The sequence below is a fragment of the Syzygium oleosum genome, unplaced genomic scaffold (assembly GCF_021117445.2).
Source record: "Syzygium oleosum isolate NSW1041296 unplaced genomic scaffold, Sole_v2.1 Sole_v2.27, whole genome shotgun sequence".
Taxonomy (NCBI): domain Eukaryota; kingdom Viridiplantae; phylum Streptophyta; class Magnoliopsida; order Myrtales; family Myrtaceae; genus Syzygium; species Syzygium oleosum.
In genome coordinates, this window is record NW_026607511.1 from 497,066 (window position 1) to 510,578 (window position 13,513).

Consider the following 13,513-nt stretch of genomic DNA (forward strand, 5'->3'; position numbering starts at 1 on the left):
TTAAGTTCTTCAAACAAATAATTCCTTGTTCCTTCGGTTGATACAGGAACTGCATATTTTGTGTTCCTATACATGTCTACTAGGTCATTTTGACGTTGATTGGCATGACATCGGTAACATTCTATGTCCTCTTAAATGCAGAGTGAAGTAATCGGTTTCAATGTGGAAGTTTGGGCACTAACATTTTCTCATATCTGAGCTTCCATATGTTACAATTGACTGATGACCTGAGCTTGAAATGCAGTAGCCATTGCTCGGTGGACGTTCCGTACCTTGCTGAATACATGTCGGTTATTACTACGGTAGCTCAATGCATGTTCTTCCAATTACATGAATCATGACAAGGCTAGATAACTTGTGAATAAAGTTTTTCATAACATTCTAGCAACCACTCTTAAACGTGTGGATCTACAAAGGATAGTAATGAATCCATCTGCGAAACATCTCATAACATTCTCTGCGTTTGTACTCTGGAGGCGAGTGACCCGATCCCTGTATCAAAGGCATTAACAGAGGAACAAAAGTATTACGACACCAAAAACAACTCGAGGAGAAGGAAGAGACGGCATTGAAGTCTGAGTTCTTACCTTCAATGTTGCATAAGTCAATCGATATCCGCTGTCTTTATACTTCCTCGTGTACCTATTAAAACATGGTGAAATTGGAAGCTCTTAAATCATCAAGGTCAAACAGAAGGGAGAATGAGAAGTAGTTCAACTGAAAGCTCGCAATAGACCAAACTCTTTATGAGCTTACCCCGCAACTTGGCCATCTACAAACCACGGTCTCCAATCTATGTCCACAGTCAAATCGAGCCACTTGATCCACGCTTCGATACCGTTATGCGGAATAAGCATGTCATGATCACCACTGCAAAGGAAGAGTTACTCATCACCGGTCAAATGAAGTACTTTTTCTTTTGGTTGAATTTCACATTTGACATAGTTTTTACCTGAAAACTAGAACTTGCATGCCCAGACTGGTGAGATTCTTATGATAATCGAGCACATTGTCGACATCCATGGTATAGGACGATAAGGAAATATTACACCTGAAAAATTCGGTGACGGTTCCCTACGAATTGACACGATGAAGATAAGACTATTCTGTTAGTTTTCTCAAGAGGGAACAAAATTGAATGAGAAATTCATGGCAAATCATGTACATACTGGTCGAACATGAAGAGCGTCTTGCACGCTTGGATAATTACCCCATATGTCGGCAAGTAGATAGCCAAAATTCTGCAACATTCAATGAAAGAATTAGAAAACAGATTTAGAGAGAATGAGAGAGAGAGAGAGAGAGAGAGAGAGCGACCTTGCACCAAAGATCGCGAGGTCTCGGTAGTGACACAAGATAATCCTTGGTGAACTCTTGGATGGACCTCCTGTGCTTCTCTTGGTTTGATATTGCTGATTTGAAAGCTTCTTTTGATTTTGGTGAAAGGGAAGCACAATCAGGTTGCAGAACATTGTGTCTGTTGACCAATTCAACTAGCTGGAAATAAGACAGAAAGAACCAAACATCTCTGCTCAAACTTTATGTTCAATAAATCTCAAACCAAACAAGAGTTCGGTGAGAAAAAATAACGAGTCTACTTCATAAGTGTCCATTAGGGATGCACATTTTCTGACCTCGTTATACGCTGCCAGATCCTCTGTGCAGGTAACGTTTGTTGAATCCACAAAATTCCCACCGCAATTTACTTCTAAAGCCTGATAATGAATGGATATAAGTTGATCATACCCAGGAATCACAACTGCTCAACTAGTCTTGCATCAATGAGTTCGCACATGATTTGTCATTCATTTACCTCATAAAGTGCATCTGAAACGAGGGCCAACCTATGAGCAAAATGAACTTTTGAGTTTGTTTCGAGATCGGTGAACGTGTGGGGACATGATAGTATCATTCCCTGAAAATGATTCAACGAAGAGAAGATCAGTATATTAACACAAGATACAGCTTATGTCAAATTTCAAGAAGGAAAAATTAAGATAACGAGCAGGCTTTTTCCACACCTTAAGGTTGATATATGGTTTAAGTCCAGCTTCATTCCCTGCAAATTTGGAGCAAGATACGAAAATGTAACATCATAACCATCAATAGGTGTGGAAAGGAAAAAACGTGTACATTTATCCCATTCAATCAGGTTTATAGAAAAGAATGGATACCTCGTAGAATATCCGTAGCAAGCATGGGAGTGTATATACCAGCATAAGAATCGCTACCGACAAACACTGGATTGGTTTGGAAACTTGGATGTGCCGCCAACCACTGCACCGCATATATATATTAGCATTCATTTCACCCCCGTTTTTTCTTTCGTATGATACAACCACCACGGTCTGTGAAGAATTTCACTCACATTTCTTAAGAAGGTCTGCATCTGTGCAGAGTTCAATGTGTCTGTGGATACGTACGCCGATGCCGTCGTTGCATAGGAGAAACCCGCGCCAACTGGTGCATCTATGAATATAATGTTGGCTGTCTGATAATTTTGGAAGGGGAAAAAGGCAGTATGAACTCAATTACTGGACAGGATTTCACATTCAATGCAGTTCGGTAAATTGTTAAATAATCCTAAATCAAGGGCAAAATTTATTGCTTCTCACTTTACCTTAGTCCACGCATCTGGCTCGTAGATTAATGTTGGCAAACCCCCAGTGTAATCAGTAATGTTGAATTTAAGCGGACCTGCATATTGGAGACATCAAAATACTATATAAACACCTACTTGAAGACATTTGCAGCATCATCATGATATAGTAATAATATAATAGGAGGAATTACGAAGAATAAGAAACTTACCAATCTGGAACAAGAAGCCGTTCAAACCCGAACACCCGGGACCTCCATTCACGTAAAGCAGAAGAGGGTCAGCTCCAAGATTCCCGGTAGACTGCACAAAGTAGTAGAAGAACTCGATATCGCCAACACTTACGTACCTGCATCAACCAACATACCCAATCAAGATCACTGAAAAAGTCAAATCCATCCCTGCATTTTGAAATCGAAGTACAGTCGCATTACTAATTCACCCAGTTTCAAGAGTGAGCAGAACCAAACCGGGATACCCGGTAATTCCTTAGCAATACAGCCAGAAAATGCAGAGCCAGAAAGGTACAGAAACAGAGAGAGAATGCAAAAGCAAGTGGAGTTGAGTTTGTTTGGCCTGATGGTAGTCATTGTTAGAGAGTTTATGCTAGCATTCCAATCTTGTTGGGAGGAGCCAAACATAGGTCAGCAAAATTCTTTGAAAGGTTGGTCATCTTGCAGTGGGTGTGGGTGCTGTTGTTATGGAACGTTAGGAGAACCTGCTGACTAAAGTATTATGGGTAGAGAAAATTTTGGTGCAGCCGATGTACGTCGGATAAGTCCATCAAGATGAGTTGACTTATCTGCTCGTGTAATTTTGGTGGGCTTTCTCATCCTCTAAAGAATATAACTTCACTTGCTTGAAGGAAGAACTCTAATACAAAACATTTCCGACATTAGTGCATATGTACTAGAAGATTGAATGGGTTGTGATTAAACATCGAAATCAATTTATCTATTATGTGATGAATTTGTGCACACTAACTATCAATAACTTTACCTGGTACCCAACATCATCAGAGTTATTTACACATTTAATTCTTCCACATCATTACTCGTGTCGCTTTAATCCTGTTGATTATATCCGTCGAACCATCACCCTTGAAAAGAAAAGGGATAAGTGCACTAGAAGTCCTAAAACTTATCACGAAAGTGTAATTGAGTCCTAAAACTTTCAAAAAGTGCAAACAAGTCCTACAACTTGTCACGAAAGTGCACTTGAGTCCTAAAACTTTCAAAAAGTGCAAACAAATCCTAAAACTTATCACAAAAATGCAAACAAGTCCTAAAACTTTCAAAAAGTATAATCAATGGAAGGACTTGATTGAACTAATTTGACAAGTTTTAGGACTTGTTTGCACTTTCGTGACAAGTTTTAGGATTTGTTTGCACTTTTTTAAAGTTTTAGGACTCAAGTGCACTTTCGTGACAAGTTTTAGGACTTGTTTGCACTTTTTGAAAGTTTTAGGACTCAATTGCACTTTCGTGACAAGTTTTAAGACTTTAAATGCACTTATCTCAAAAGAAAAGTATGTAATTTTGGCATTTACTTTACCGCAAGGTCAGAATTGTACTAAAAAATCTTCTATCAGTTACACTCCAAGATTAGAAAGGCATGTACTGAACAGAAGGACTAACGGCATAGCTTTCTAAAGTGGGGAGTCCGGACCGCGGAAGGACTTTATAGATGCAATTAGAAACTCAAGGACCCAGTTGAGATAAGTCATGAATTGTAGGGACCAACTGCAAAGTTCCCTTTAGCTGGTGTGTCTACATTTTTCAAAAAAGTCAGCAATCTCAGCACCATCATGCATCACCAAATGCTAGAAACAAAGAAATGCTGGTGAGAAAGCAATTAGATATTCCATAGCAAAAGGACACTATAAGTGCCATAAGTTGTGTACGGCGCTCACTTTAACGCCAAAAATTTTTGCCGGCTCACTTAAGTGCCAAATCGGAGAAAAACGATCACTTAAGTACCAAAAGTTTTTTTTGGATCACTTCAGTGCTAAAATTTTTGAAAAACGATCACTTAAGTTCTAAATTTTTTTAAAAACGATCATTTAAGTGCTAAAAATTTTGAAAAATGATCACTTAAGTGCTAATCTCTGGCGAGCCAAGTCAGCTTCTGAAATTAATAAAAAAAAATGCCACGTCAGATTTCCGGCGAAAAGTTGTGTACGGCACCAGAGTTGGCACTCAAGTGATCGTTTTTAAAAAATTTTATCACTTAAGTGATCGTTTTTCAAAAATTTTAGCATTGAAGTGATCCAAAAAAAATTTATGGCACCAAAGTGAGCGACGTACACAACTTATAGCACTTGTAGTGTTCTTTTGCAGATATTCCATGCATGGTGCCGCCGAGACACCGTGCCTCCAGTCGCAGACCCTCCTAAATCCCCTCATTTTCGTCGGGGTCCGATACAAAGCTTCGCAAAATCAGAACTTACGAAGGAACTCTACTTTCAAATCATCATTGAGAGAGAGAGAGAGAGATGACATGAAAAAATCCAAACTGACCCGGTTTCCAGCTTGAAAGGAAGTGTTCCAGGGAACCCAGGAAGTGTCTCCACAATGTACTGAGATGAAGCAGCTGAGGCAGACACCAGCACAAGCAAAATGCACACCCATTTCTTCTCAATATCTTGGCTTCTTGAATTGACCATTACCTTTTGCCTCGCCATTCTCTCTCTCTCTCTCTCTCTCTACACTCTCTGTTTTCGCTTTCGTGCTAATGATACCCCCTAAAACAAGAGGGATAGAGGGGGTTCAAACTAAGATTGAAGAAAAAACGGAAATCTTAAATGGAGCGCATGGATGGGGGGTGGTCTATGCCCGTGTCCGTGGGTTTCTTCTTAAAGAACGTTAGGTGGGAGGCCTGTGAGATGAGCTGGTCTAACTCCCTTTCAACTCTCCATATTTCTCAGTTTAGCATGCATAAATGTTCAAAATCCAAGCATATGGTTGTAGTTTATGTGACATTGTCAACCATATACTCATATCATCCAATGTGTGTGGAGCTTTTCTAAGCAAAAATTTGCATGCTCACGATACACGCAAGCCCAAACCATGTCGGCCGTAGTATCAAGTGTTGGCGAGATCGACCCAGTCCATGTGCTCCGACTCGGTTCGATGACCTTTCGTGTTTGATGGGACTTCTGATGAAAATTATTTATGTTAAAAACGTAAAACTACATTGTAATTTTTATGAATGTCTTTGTACATCTTTATCTCTCTTTTCAGCTTCTATTTATAAGAAGTTAAGGATATAAACAAATCAACAATAAATCAGAAAGAAATCAAGGAGTGATTGCAAGAGATTTGCTCAATATCAGGAGCGATTGCTGAATATCGGGAATGGTTGCTAGAGATCTGCTGAATATCAGATTCCAGATTTGATATCCTTTAACATCCCCCCGCAAGCTGATGTGAGAGATCTCACAATAAGCTTGTACTACAATAGACGAAATCGAGTGGTAGATAGGGCTTTGGTGAAGATGTCCGCAGGTTGATCTATGGAGGAGATGTACTGAACATGGAGTTGCTTCTAAACCACCCATTCCCGAACAAAATGATAGTCAATCTCAACATGCTTCGTTCGGGCATGAAAAACGGAATTACCGGTGAGGTAAATAGTCGAAATATTGTCACACCATAAGACAGGAGGACTCGGCAAGGAGACATGGAGGTCACGTAATAAGGCTTCTGTCCATATGAGCTCGGCCGTTGTATTGGCTAGACACTTAAATTCCGCTTCGGTGCTAGAGCGAGCTATAATCCGTTGTTTACGGGAGCTCCAGGAAATAAGATTAGATCCAAGAAAAACACTATAACCACCAACAAACCTACGAGTGTCATGGTCACTTGCCCAACCTGCGTCGGAGAAAGCATGTAGTTGACAAGTAGAGCTGCGAGTAAGCAGAATACCATAATTAGTAGTACCACACAGAAAACGCAGAATACGCTTAACAAATTGCCAATGTGCATCGGTGGGAGCATGCATGAACTGACACGCGGTATTCACCGCATAGGCAAGATCCGGCCAAGTGATGGCAAGGTACTGGAGAGCGCCGACAGTACTACGATATAAGGTAGGATCATGAAATAAAGCTCTGTGCTACAGTAAAGACGGGTCACCACCAGTAACACAAGGAGTCGTGACTGGTCGAGCATCTTGCATATCGGTACGTTGAAGAATGTCGTGTACATACTTGCCTTGATGGAGTAGTAGACCTTTGTCAGTTCTTTGCAATTCAATGCCGAGAAAATAATGGAGCTCGCCGAGGTCCAATTGTCGAAGCTGCCATCCCTGACTGAAGGCAAGAGAAATAATGGTGCGAATCGTTACATGTTTTACCACGGGACTAAAAGTTTCAAGGAAATCTACCCTTTCTTGTTGATTGAAGCCTTTGGCGACTAACCGAGCCTTGTATCTTTCAAGGGATCCGTCAGCCTTCAGCTTGACTCGAAATACCCACTTACAACCAATGGGTTTGCACTTTTTCGGTGGAGATACAAGGGTCCAGGTCTGATTGTGCATCAAGGTAGTGTATTCTTCGTTCATAGTCGCTCGCCATGCTGGATCTTTATTTGCTTGAGTGAAGGAAGTCGGTGTCCGTATTGAGGAAGCTTCGGTTTGCAGGGCATAAGTGTGATTAGCCCGAAGTTGACGCCGTGCCAACGTTCCATCCCGCAGCCTTGTCACCATAGGATGAGATGAGGCAGCTAGCGGTGAAGGAGAGTTGGAGGTGCTGTCACTATCGTTTCAAACATCAGTAGTGGGTGGATCTGGGAGCAAAGATGACTCCGATTCTGAAAAAGGTGTTGGAGAATTTTGTTGAACCTATATAGGAGAAAGAAAATTAGTTGGGGCAGTAGAGATGCGCTCCATTGACTGAGGTTGTTGCACGTTTTCGTTCAAAAATGGAGGGAGCATAAGACATTCTGGAGCCGCAATAGTGGCTTGACAAGCATTCATTGGACCAAAGGTAGTAAAGGGAAATAATTGCTCATAAAAAATTGCATCGTTGGTGATGTAGATGCGACGATCTCTTAGAGAATAGCAACGGTAGCCCTTGTTGCACGACGGATATCCTAGAAAAATGCATAAATGAGATCTGGATTGGAGCTTGTTCTTTGCATAAGATCGAAGATTGGGGTAAACCACACACCCGAAAACCTTGAGGTGCCGAATAGAGGGAACAGCTTTATGAAGTGTCTCCCATGGTATTCGGTTCTGTAGAACTGGTGTCAGTAGCCGATTGATAATATGTACTGCAGTCTCAAATGCAAAATCCCAAAAGCGAGGCAGCACAAAAGCATGGTTAAGCATTGAAAGGCCCATTTCAACAATATGGCGATGCTTTCTCTCAGCTGTGCCATTTTGATGATGTTGATGAGGACATGAGGTCCTTTGATGAATGCCACGATCCTGTAATAAACGCTGAAAAGAGTCCGAGAGAAATTCGCGTGCACAATCACACTGAATGGCTTTAACTGTGGTGGAAAATTGATTTTCCACAAAATTAAGGAACACAGAGAAAATGGAGACGAATTGATCACGAGATTGCAACAAGTATAGCCATGTAAATTTGGAATAGTCATCAACAAAACAAATATAATACCGATTATTAGATGTAGAGGTTACAGGAGCTAGACCCCATACATCAAAGTGAATTAACTGCAATGGAAAGGTAGACCTATGATGGGTGGGTGCATGAAATTGACGATGACTCTTACTAGACATACATGCAGGACACGGTGAGAGTGCGACCGGTGATTTATTAAGAACTTGACAAACAACTGAGAAGGCGGCATAACCAAGTCGGTTGTGCCACAGACGAACAAGATTGGTTGCAGAGGCTTGGAACACGGACGGAGATGACGATTGCGAAGAAGACGCTGGAATGAAATAAAGGTCGTGATCAATTTCCCCTTGAAGTAGAGTCCTCCCCATGTGACGACACTTCACAGAAAAGGAGTTTGATGAGAATAGGAAATCACAGTTGTTTTCTTGACAAAACTGACGTATAGATAGCAAATTCTTTTTGATTGTGGGAACAACGAGAACATTAGACATAGCAAAATGAGGAGAAACATAGCTACCTGTGTGAGTAATGGGTAGATGGGACCCGTTACCTATGGTGACTTGTTGAGATCCAAAACAAGGCTAAACATTAGACAGATCGGAAGGATTATTTGTCACATGGTGGGTAGCACCAGAATGAGGATACTAGGATTCACTGGAGAAGATGGAAGGTGGAGGAGGAATTTCAGCCGAGTTGAGTTGAGGAGAAAATTCGGATGCTGGATGTTGAAGATATCTGTCACGGCAAACATTGGCACTGTGATCGTGTTTGTTACAAATCTGACACCGAAGATTGCTTCGTCTCTGACTCTAGTTATTGCCAAAAGACGGATTGAAATTGGTGTTGAGATTCCGGTTGTGATATTGCTGGCCAGCCCCTCGATAATTTCTATCTCTTCCTTCTTGATTCCGATTTTGGAAAAAATGCCCATTACCTCGAGAATATCTGACAGCATGTTGTTGTCGTGATCTTTGAGGTTGTGAGGAAACCATTGTAGGCCCATCAAAATGTGCAGCAAATGCAGCCGGTGGAGCAACAGTAGGCTCCATGAGGTCTAAGCGTGCTTCATGGGACAATATGAGACCGTGAAGGGCATCTCTAGTCATTGTTTGATTTTGACTTTGCACTGATATAAATACTACAAGGCTTTGATATTCGGCTCCCAATCCACGAAAACTGTGAGTTTTATACTCATGATCGGAAATAATCTCGCCAATCGAAGCGAGTTGGTCTACAAGAACACTGGCTTGTTGAAGAAATTCCCGTAACTGTTTGGTTACCTTTCCGAAGAGCTTGCAGCTGCATTCTAAGATGAGTTGTTCTAGCAAGATTATGAGCAGCATAAGATGTACCAAGGAATTCCCATGCTTCTGCGGATGTGTTGAAATTTGAAAGCTGACCGACGATGGCGTCGGATGTCGTGCTAAGAATCCACCCAAGTGCGATTTGATCGCGTGTTACCCACTCGTCATATGGTGGGTTCGGAATAGTGGTGGTGGTTCCATCTGCTTTTTGCACAATTTGGCTAGGTGGACATACGGAAGATCCTTCCACAATTGGTAGTAATTTGCTTGCTCGAAGACACAGTAATAGGCGTGCCCTCCAAATAACAAAATTGTCTCCTGTGAGCTTGACTCCAATTGCTCGACAGGAGATGGAATTTGCAGGAATTCCGGTGGCTGTGGATCCAAGTACCTGGTTTGTTAAGCCAAAGATGGTACTTGAGATCGAAGCAGATGTTGAAGAAGGCGAGGATGCCATTTGAGAATAAAAGAAAGCTTTTGCTAGAAAAGCTCTTATACCATGTTAAAACGTAAAACTATATTGTAATTTTTATGAATGTTTTTGTACATCTTTATCTCTCTTTTCAGCTTCTATTTATAAGAAGTTAACGATATAAACAAATCAATAATAAATCAGAAAGAAATCAAGGAGTGATTGCAAGAGATTCGCTTAATATCAGGAGCGATTGCTGAATATCGGGAATGGTTGCTAGAGATCTGCTAAATATCAGATTCTAGATTTGATATCCTTTGACAATTTCAATAAGAGTTTTGACAAGGGATGATTGTTCAAAATGTCCCAAACGTTATTATACACCGACCGATTCAATCCCAAACCTTTCAGTTACGACAATTTAGTCCTAAACCTTTTGAAGTTTTGCCAATTTTGTCTCAACTTATTATTTGGATAATTGGCCAAAAGGACTACATTAACAAATCGTCAAAATGTTTAAAATTAAATTGGCACAATTTAAAGGATTAGAACTGGATTGGCTAACGTCCAAAAGGCTTAGGACTTTTTGAATAATTTTCCCGTTTTGACAATGTTAAGAATGAGCCCAAGCTAATTTTAACAGAGTGTCCGATCTCGTTGAACGATTGATCAATCTCCCACCGGGGTGCAACAATCACCTATCCCAAGCTGGCTGACTTCTCTTTGAACGTTCGATCAATCTCCCATCAGGTGCAACAATCACCCGTCCCAAGTCGGCCCGACTAATTGTTAGAGGATCTAATTCCATCCTCCTCCTCGAGGCGCTCCGAGAGAATGCACGAGGACGGCGATTCGAACACAGGTCCTGCACCAAGAAAACCAAGATTCAATTGCCAGTCTCGGGTCATATCTGATGTGAATACTCCCATCAGTCCTACCGGTCTTTGCCTTTATGTTGCATCCGTTCCGCCGCTTCGTTGCCCGTGTGGTCCTTTCCCTAATTTTAGTTTCTTTTAATTAATTATCATTCTAAATTTTGTTACTTTTTCCCCTCTTGAAATGTAATAGTAACATTCCGACCACAAAAAAAACAAACATGTAGTAATAACACAATTTGTGGGGACCCATTGGAAAAGTTACATATTATAATATTATAACACGTGCTGGCTAGCTACGAAATCCGACAATCTCCATATCTAACATTCCACCTAATTACACTTCAAATTTAAAACGTGGAATTGAAAGAGCGACTTTTATTTTTCAAAATTTTCTTTTCTCTTAGCATTTCCAAAAGTTCACTTTTGATATGAGTTTTACAACGAAAATCATTTAAAACATATACAAATTCGACATACATAAAGTCATCTAGAATTTTTTTATCCTGATTTCTCAAACCCACGGTGTGTATCGCCTTGCATTTTGATATTTCCGAGGAACAACCGAAAGTACTTTTCTTAAACGAAAAATCTAACGAGCCCTTTTAAAATCACAATCACGTCACGAGTTATATGTACACATCAATTTTTTATTCATTTGATTCAAGATATAACTCTAAACTATACTAACTTCTTTTCTTTCCCATAGCGATACTACATATTTGGTTCACCACTAATAATTCAACATGAAATGCATCACGTTGCAATTTGACATATATTATAGGTGGTTTTTTTGTCGTTTTTATCGATATATGTTACATTTTTAGAGCCCATTGAATGCATAGAATTTTTGTCTGTACGTTTGAATATGATATGCATTGAGAACAATAATGTATCTCCATATCATTTTATTGAGAAATTAAAGCATGGTGGCCAAAATGTGCCACCTAAGTTTTTTTAGGTGGTGGCAAATTACCTAACGATATTTTGGTTTTTAAACCTAAGCTGAGCATAATTCGGTTCAAATCGCCGTAATATGATTTGGAGAGGTGATTTAAAAATTATGTCCACCGCACCATGTTGAAATTTAATGGTTTGGTTCGGGGTAGATTTTTTCCCGAACCAAACTAAACTGCAAACTGAATTAATCTTTGTATAGTATAATTCGAATTTTTATTTTTATAGTAGGGGAGATATAAGTAGGTGAGGAAAAACAAGGAAAGGCAGAGAGGGAAAGACTCCAAAAGGGGAAGAAGAAAACTGAAAGAAAGAGACGCGAGTAGGTGAGAAAAATCATATTATTGCAGTGGGTTTCAATTTTTCATGCGAGCCGAACCGTGCTCGCACCTTGGCAACGCGATATGGGGTTGCTTTTGGGCGATAGCAGCATTGTTGCTTCGCTGCCGGCCATCCACATTCGTCGCCCCTCTCTCTAGTCAATTTCTTTTTATTTTTTAATTTCCTGTCCTAAATTGCATTAAGACATGTTATCATATTTGACTACAAAATTAATCATTCTTACCACCTATTTTTTAACATACTATATGTCACACCCCGAAATCTACCAGGATGGGAATGACACGACCGTCCTTCCACCCGAAAGGCGCAGCCTCAAACCACCCAAAAGTCCCCACGACAACGCTCTCACTCTATAGGCTACTAACCTGAAATGATTGGGAAAAGAGAGGAGTGAGCAACCACAGCTCAGTAAGCAGTGCGTATCTCTTCTAAGCAGATCGAGCAACCACTATGCATAAAGCCATACCAAAATTTCAAGAGCCAAACTCAAGATATCAAATACATATAGAATCACATAAGAGTTGCTTCATTTCATCAAAGCTTTGTACACGTCACAAATACACATTTTAATCCACCATCACAATTCAAACTATCAATGGTCAAGTCCATTGATCAATCTCTATAAAAACCACGTCAATGGTCCATTCCATTGACTAATCTCAAATCACACATCAATGGTCTATTCCATTGATAAATCTCATATCGCATCACATGTCGATAGTCCATTCCATCGACCAATCTATTGCTCAATATCTAACCATGGTCACGACACAAAACCTTGTGACAAGGCCACCAAGATTTCCCCCCTTTGCAAGGTCTCCACCTACACCCAGAAGGATATCCTAAACTGGTATGCATACCCCCAAACTCCTCAATGGGTTCACAAGCATATTAAACATCAAACAATCATCATCCAATGTCATAAATCCAATCCAGAATACAATCTCATAAACCAAACAATTAACTTTTCACAACATAGATCATCCACCATTTCTCAAATCATTCATAAACCAATTTCACAAACCAAGTATATGACATTTCACAACTCAACTCAATCACCAAAAATCCTTTTTGTAAAGTATTTCTCAAATCATTTGAGAACTCATTTCTCAAACCATAATACATTTCCAATACCCATTTCAAATCAATATATATACCTCGTTTCGCAACGTCATTCCCAAAACATATCTAAAACCTTTTACAAATACCAAAATATAGTAAATACCCGATCCATACTTTTATGCAATAAATATGTTCTTTCACAGTTCATATATATCGATTCTATTTCGCTTTCAAGACATGAGTTTCGAAATTTATAGAAGAGATAACACCACTCATCTGGAATCCCCAAAAATCAAATAACAACGCTCACTTGAACCGACGATTTCGTAATCCTATCAATTAAACGAGAATCGATGTCAAAACCAAGTAAAATAC

General features: G+C 40.0%; 1 protein-coding gene and 1 long non-coding RNA gene across 2 annotated transcripts in view; both read right to left on the bottom strand.

Moving 5' to 3' along the window:
* Positions 1–13,513, bottom strand: part of LOC130135127 (uncharacterized) — a 29,265-nt gene that overhangs the window by 15,018 nt on the left and 734 nt on the right. The gene's annotated exons all lie outside the window — the stretch shown is intronic.
* LOC115664387 (serine carboxypeptidase-like 18) lies at positions 327–5,366 on the bottom strand. Its single transcript, XM_030586324.2, has 14 exons — positions 5,119–5,366; positions 2,812–2,948; positions 2,621–2,697; positions 2,369–2,491; positions 2,175–2,277; positions 2,022–2,059; positions 1,814–1,915; positions 1,635–1,715; positions 1,318–1,497; positions 1,170–1,241; positions 953–1,074; positions 757–870; positions 588–642; positions 327–492 (listed from the first exon to the last, which is right to left on the bottom strand). Exons 1-14 carry the CDS (start codon positions 5,280–5,282, stop codon positions 409–411), a joined length of 1,452 nt encoding a protein of 483 aa, XP_030442184.2. The 5' UTR covers positions 5,283–5,366; the 3' UTR covers positions 327–408.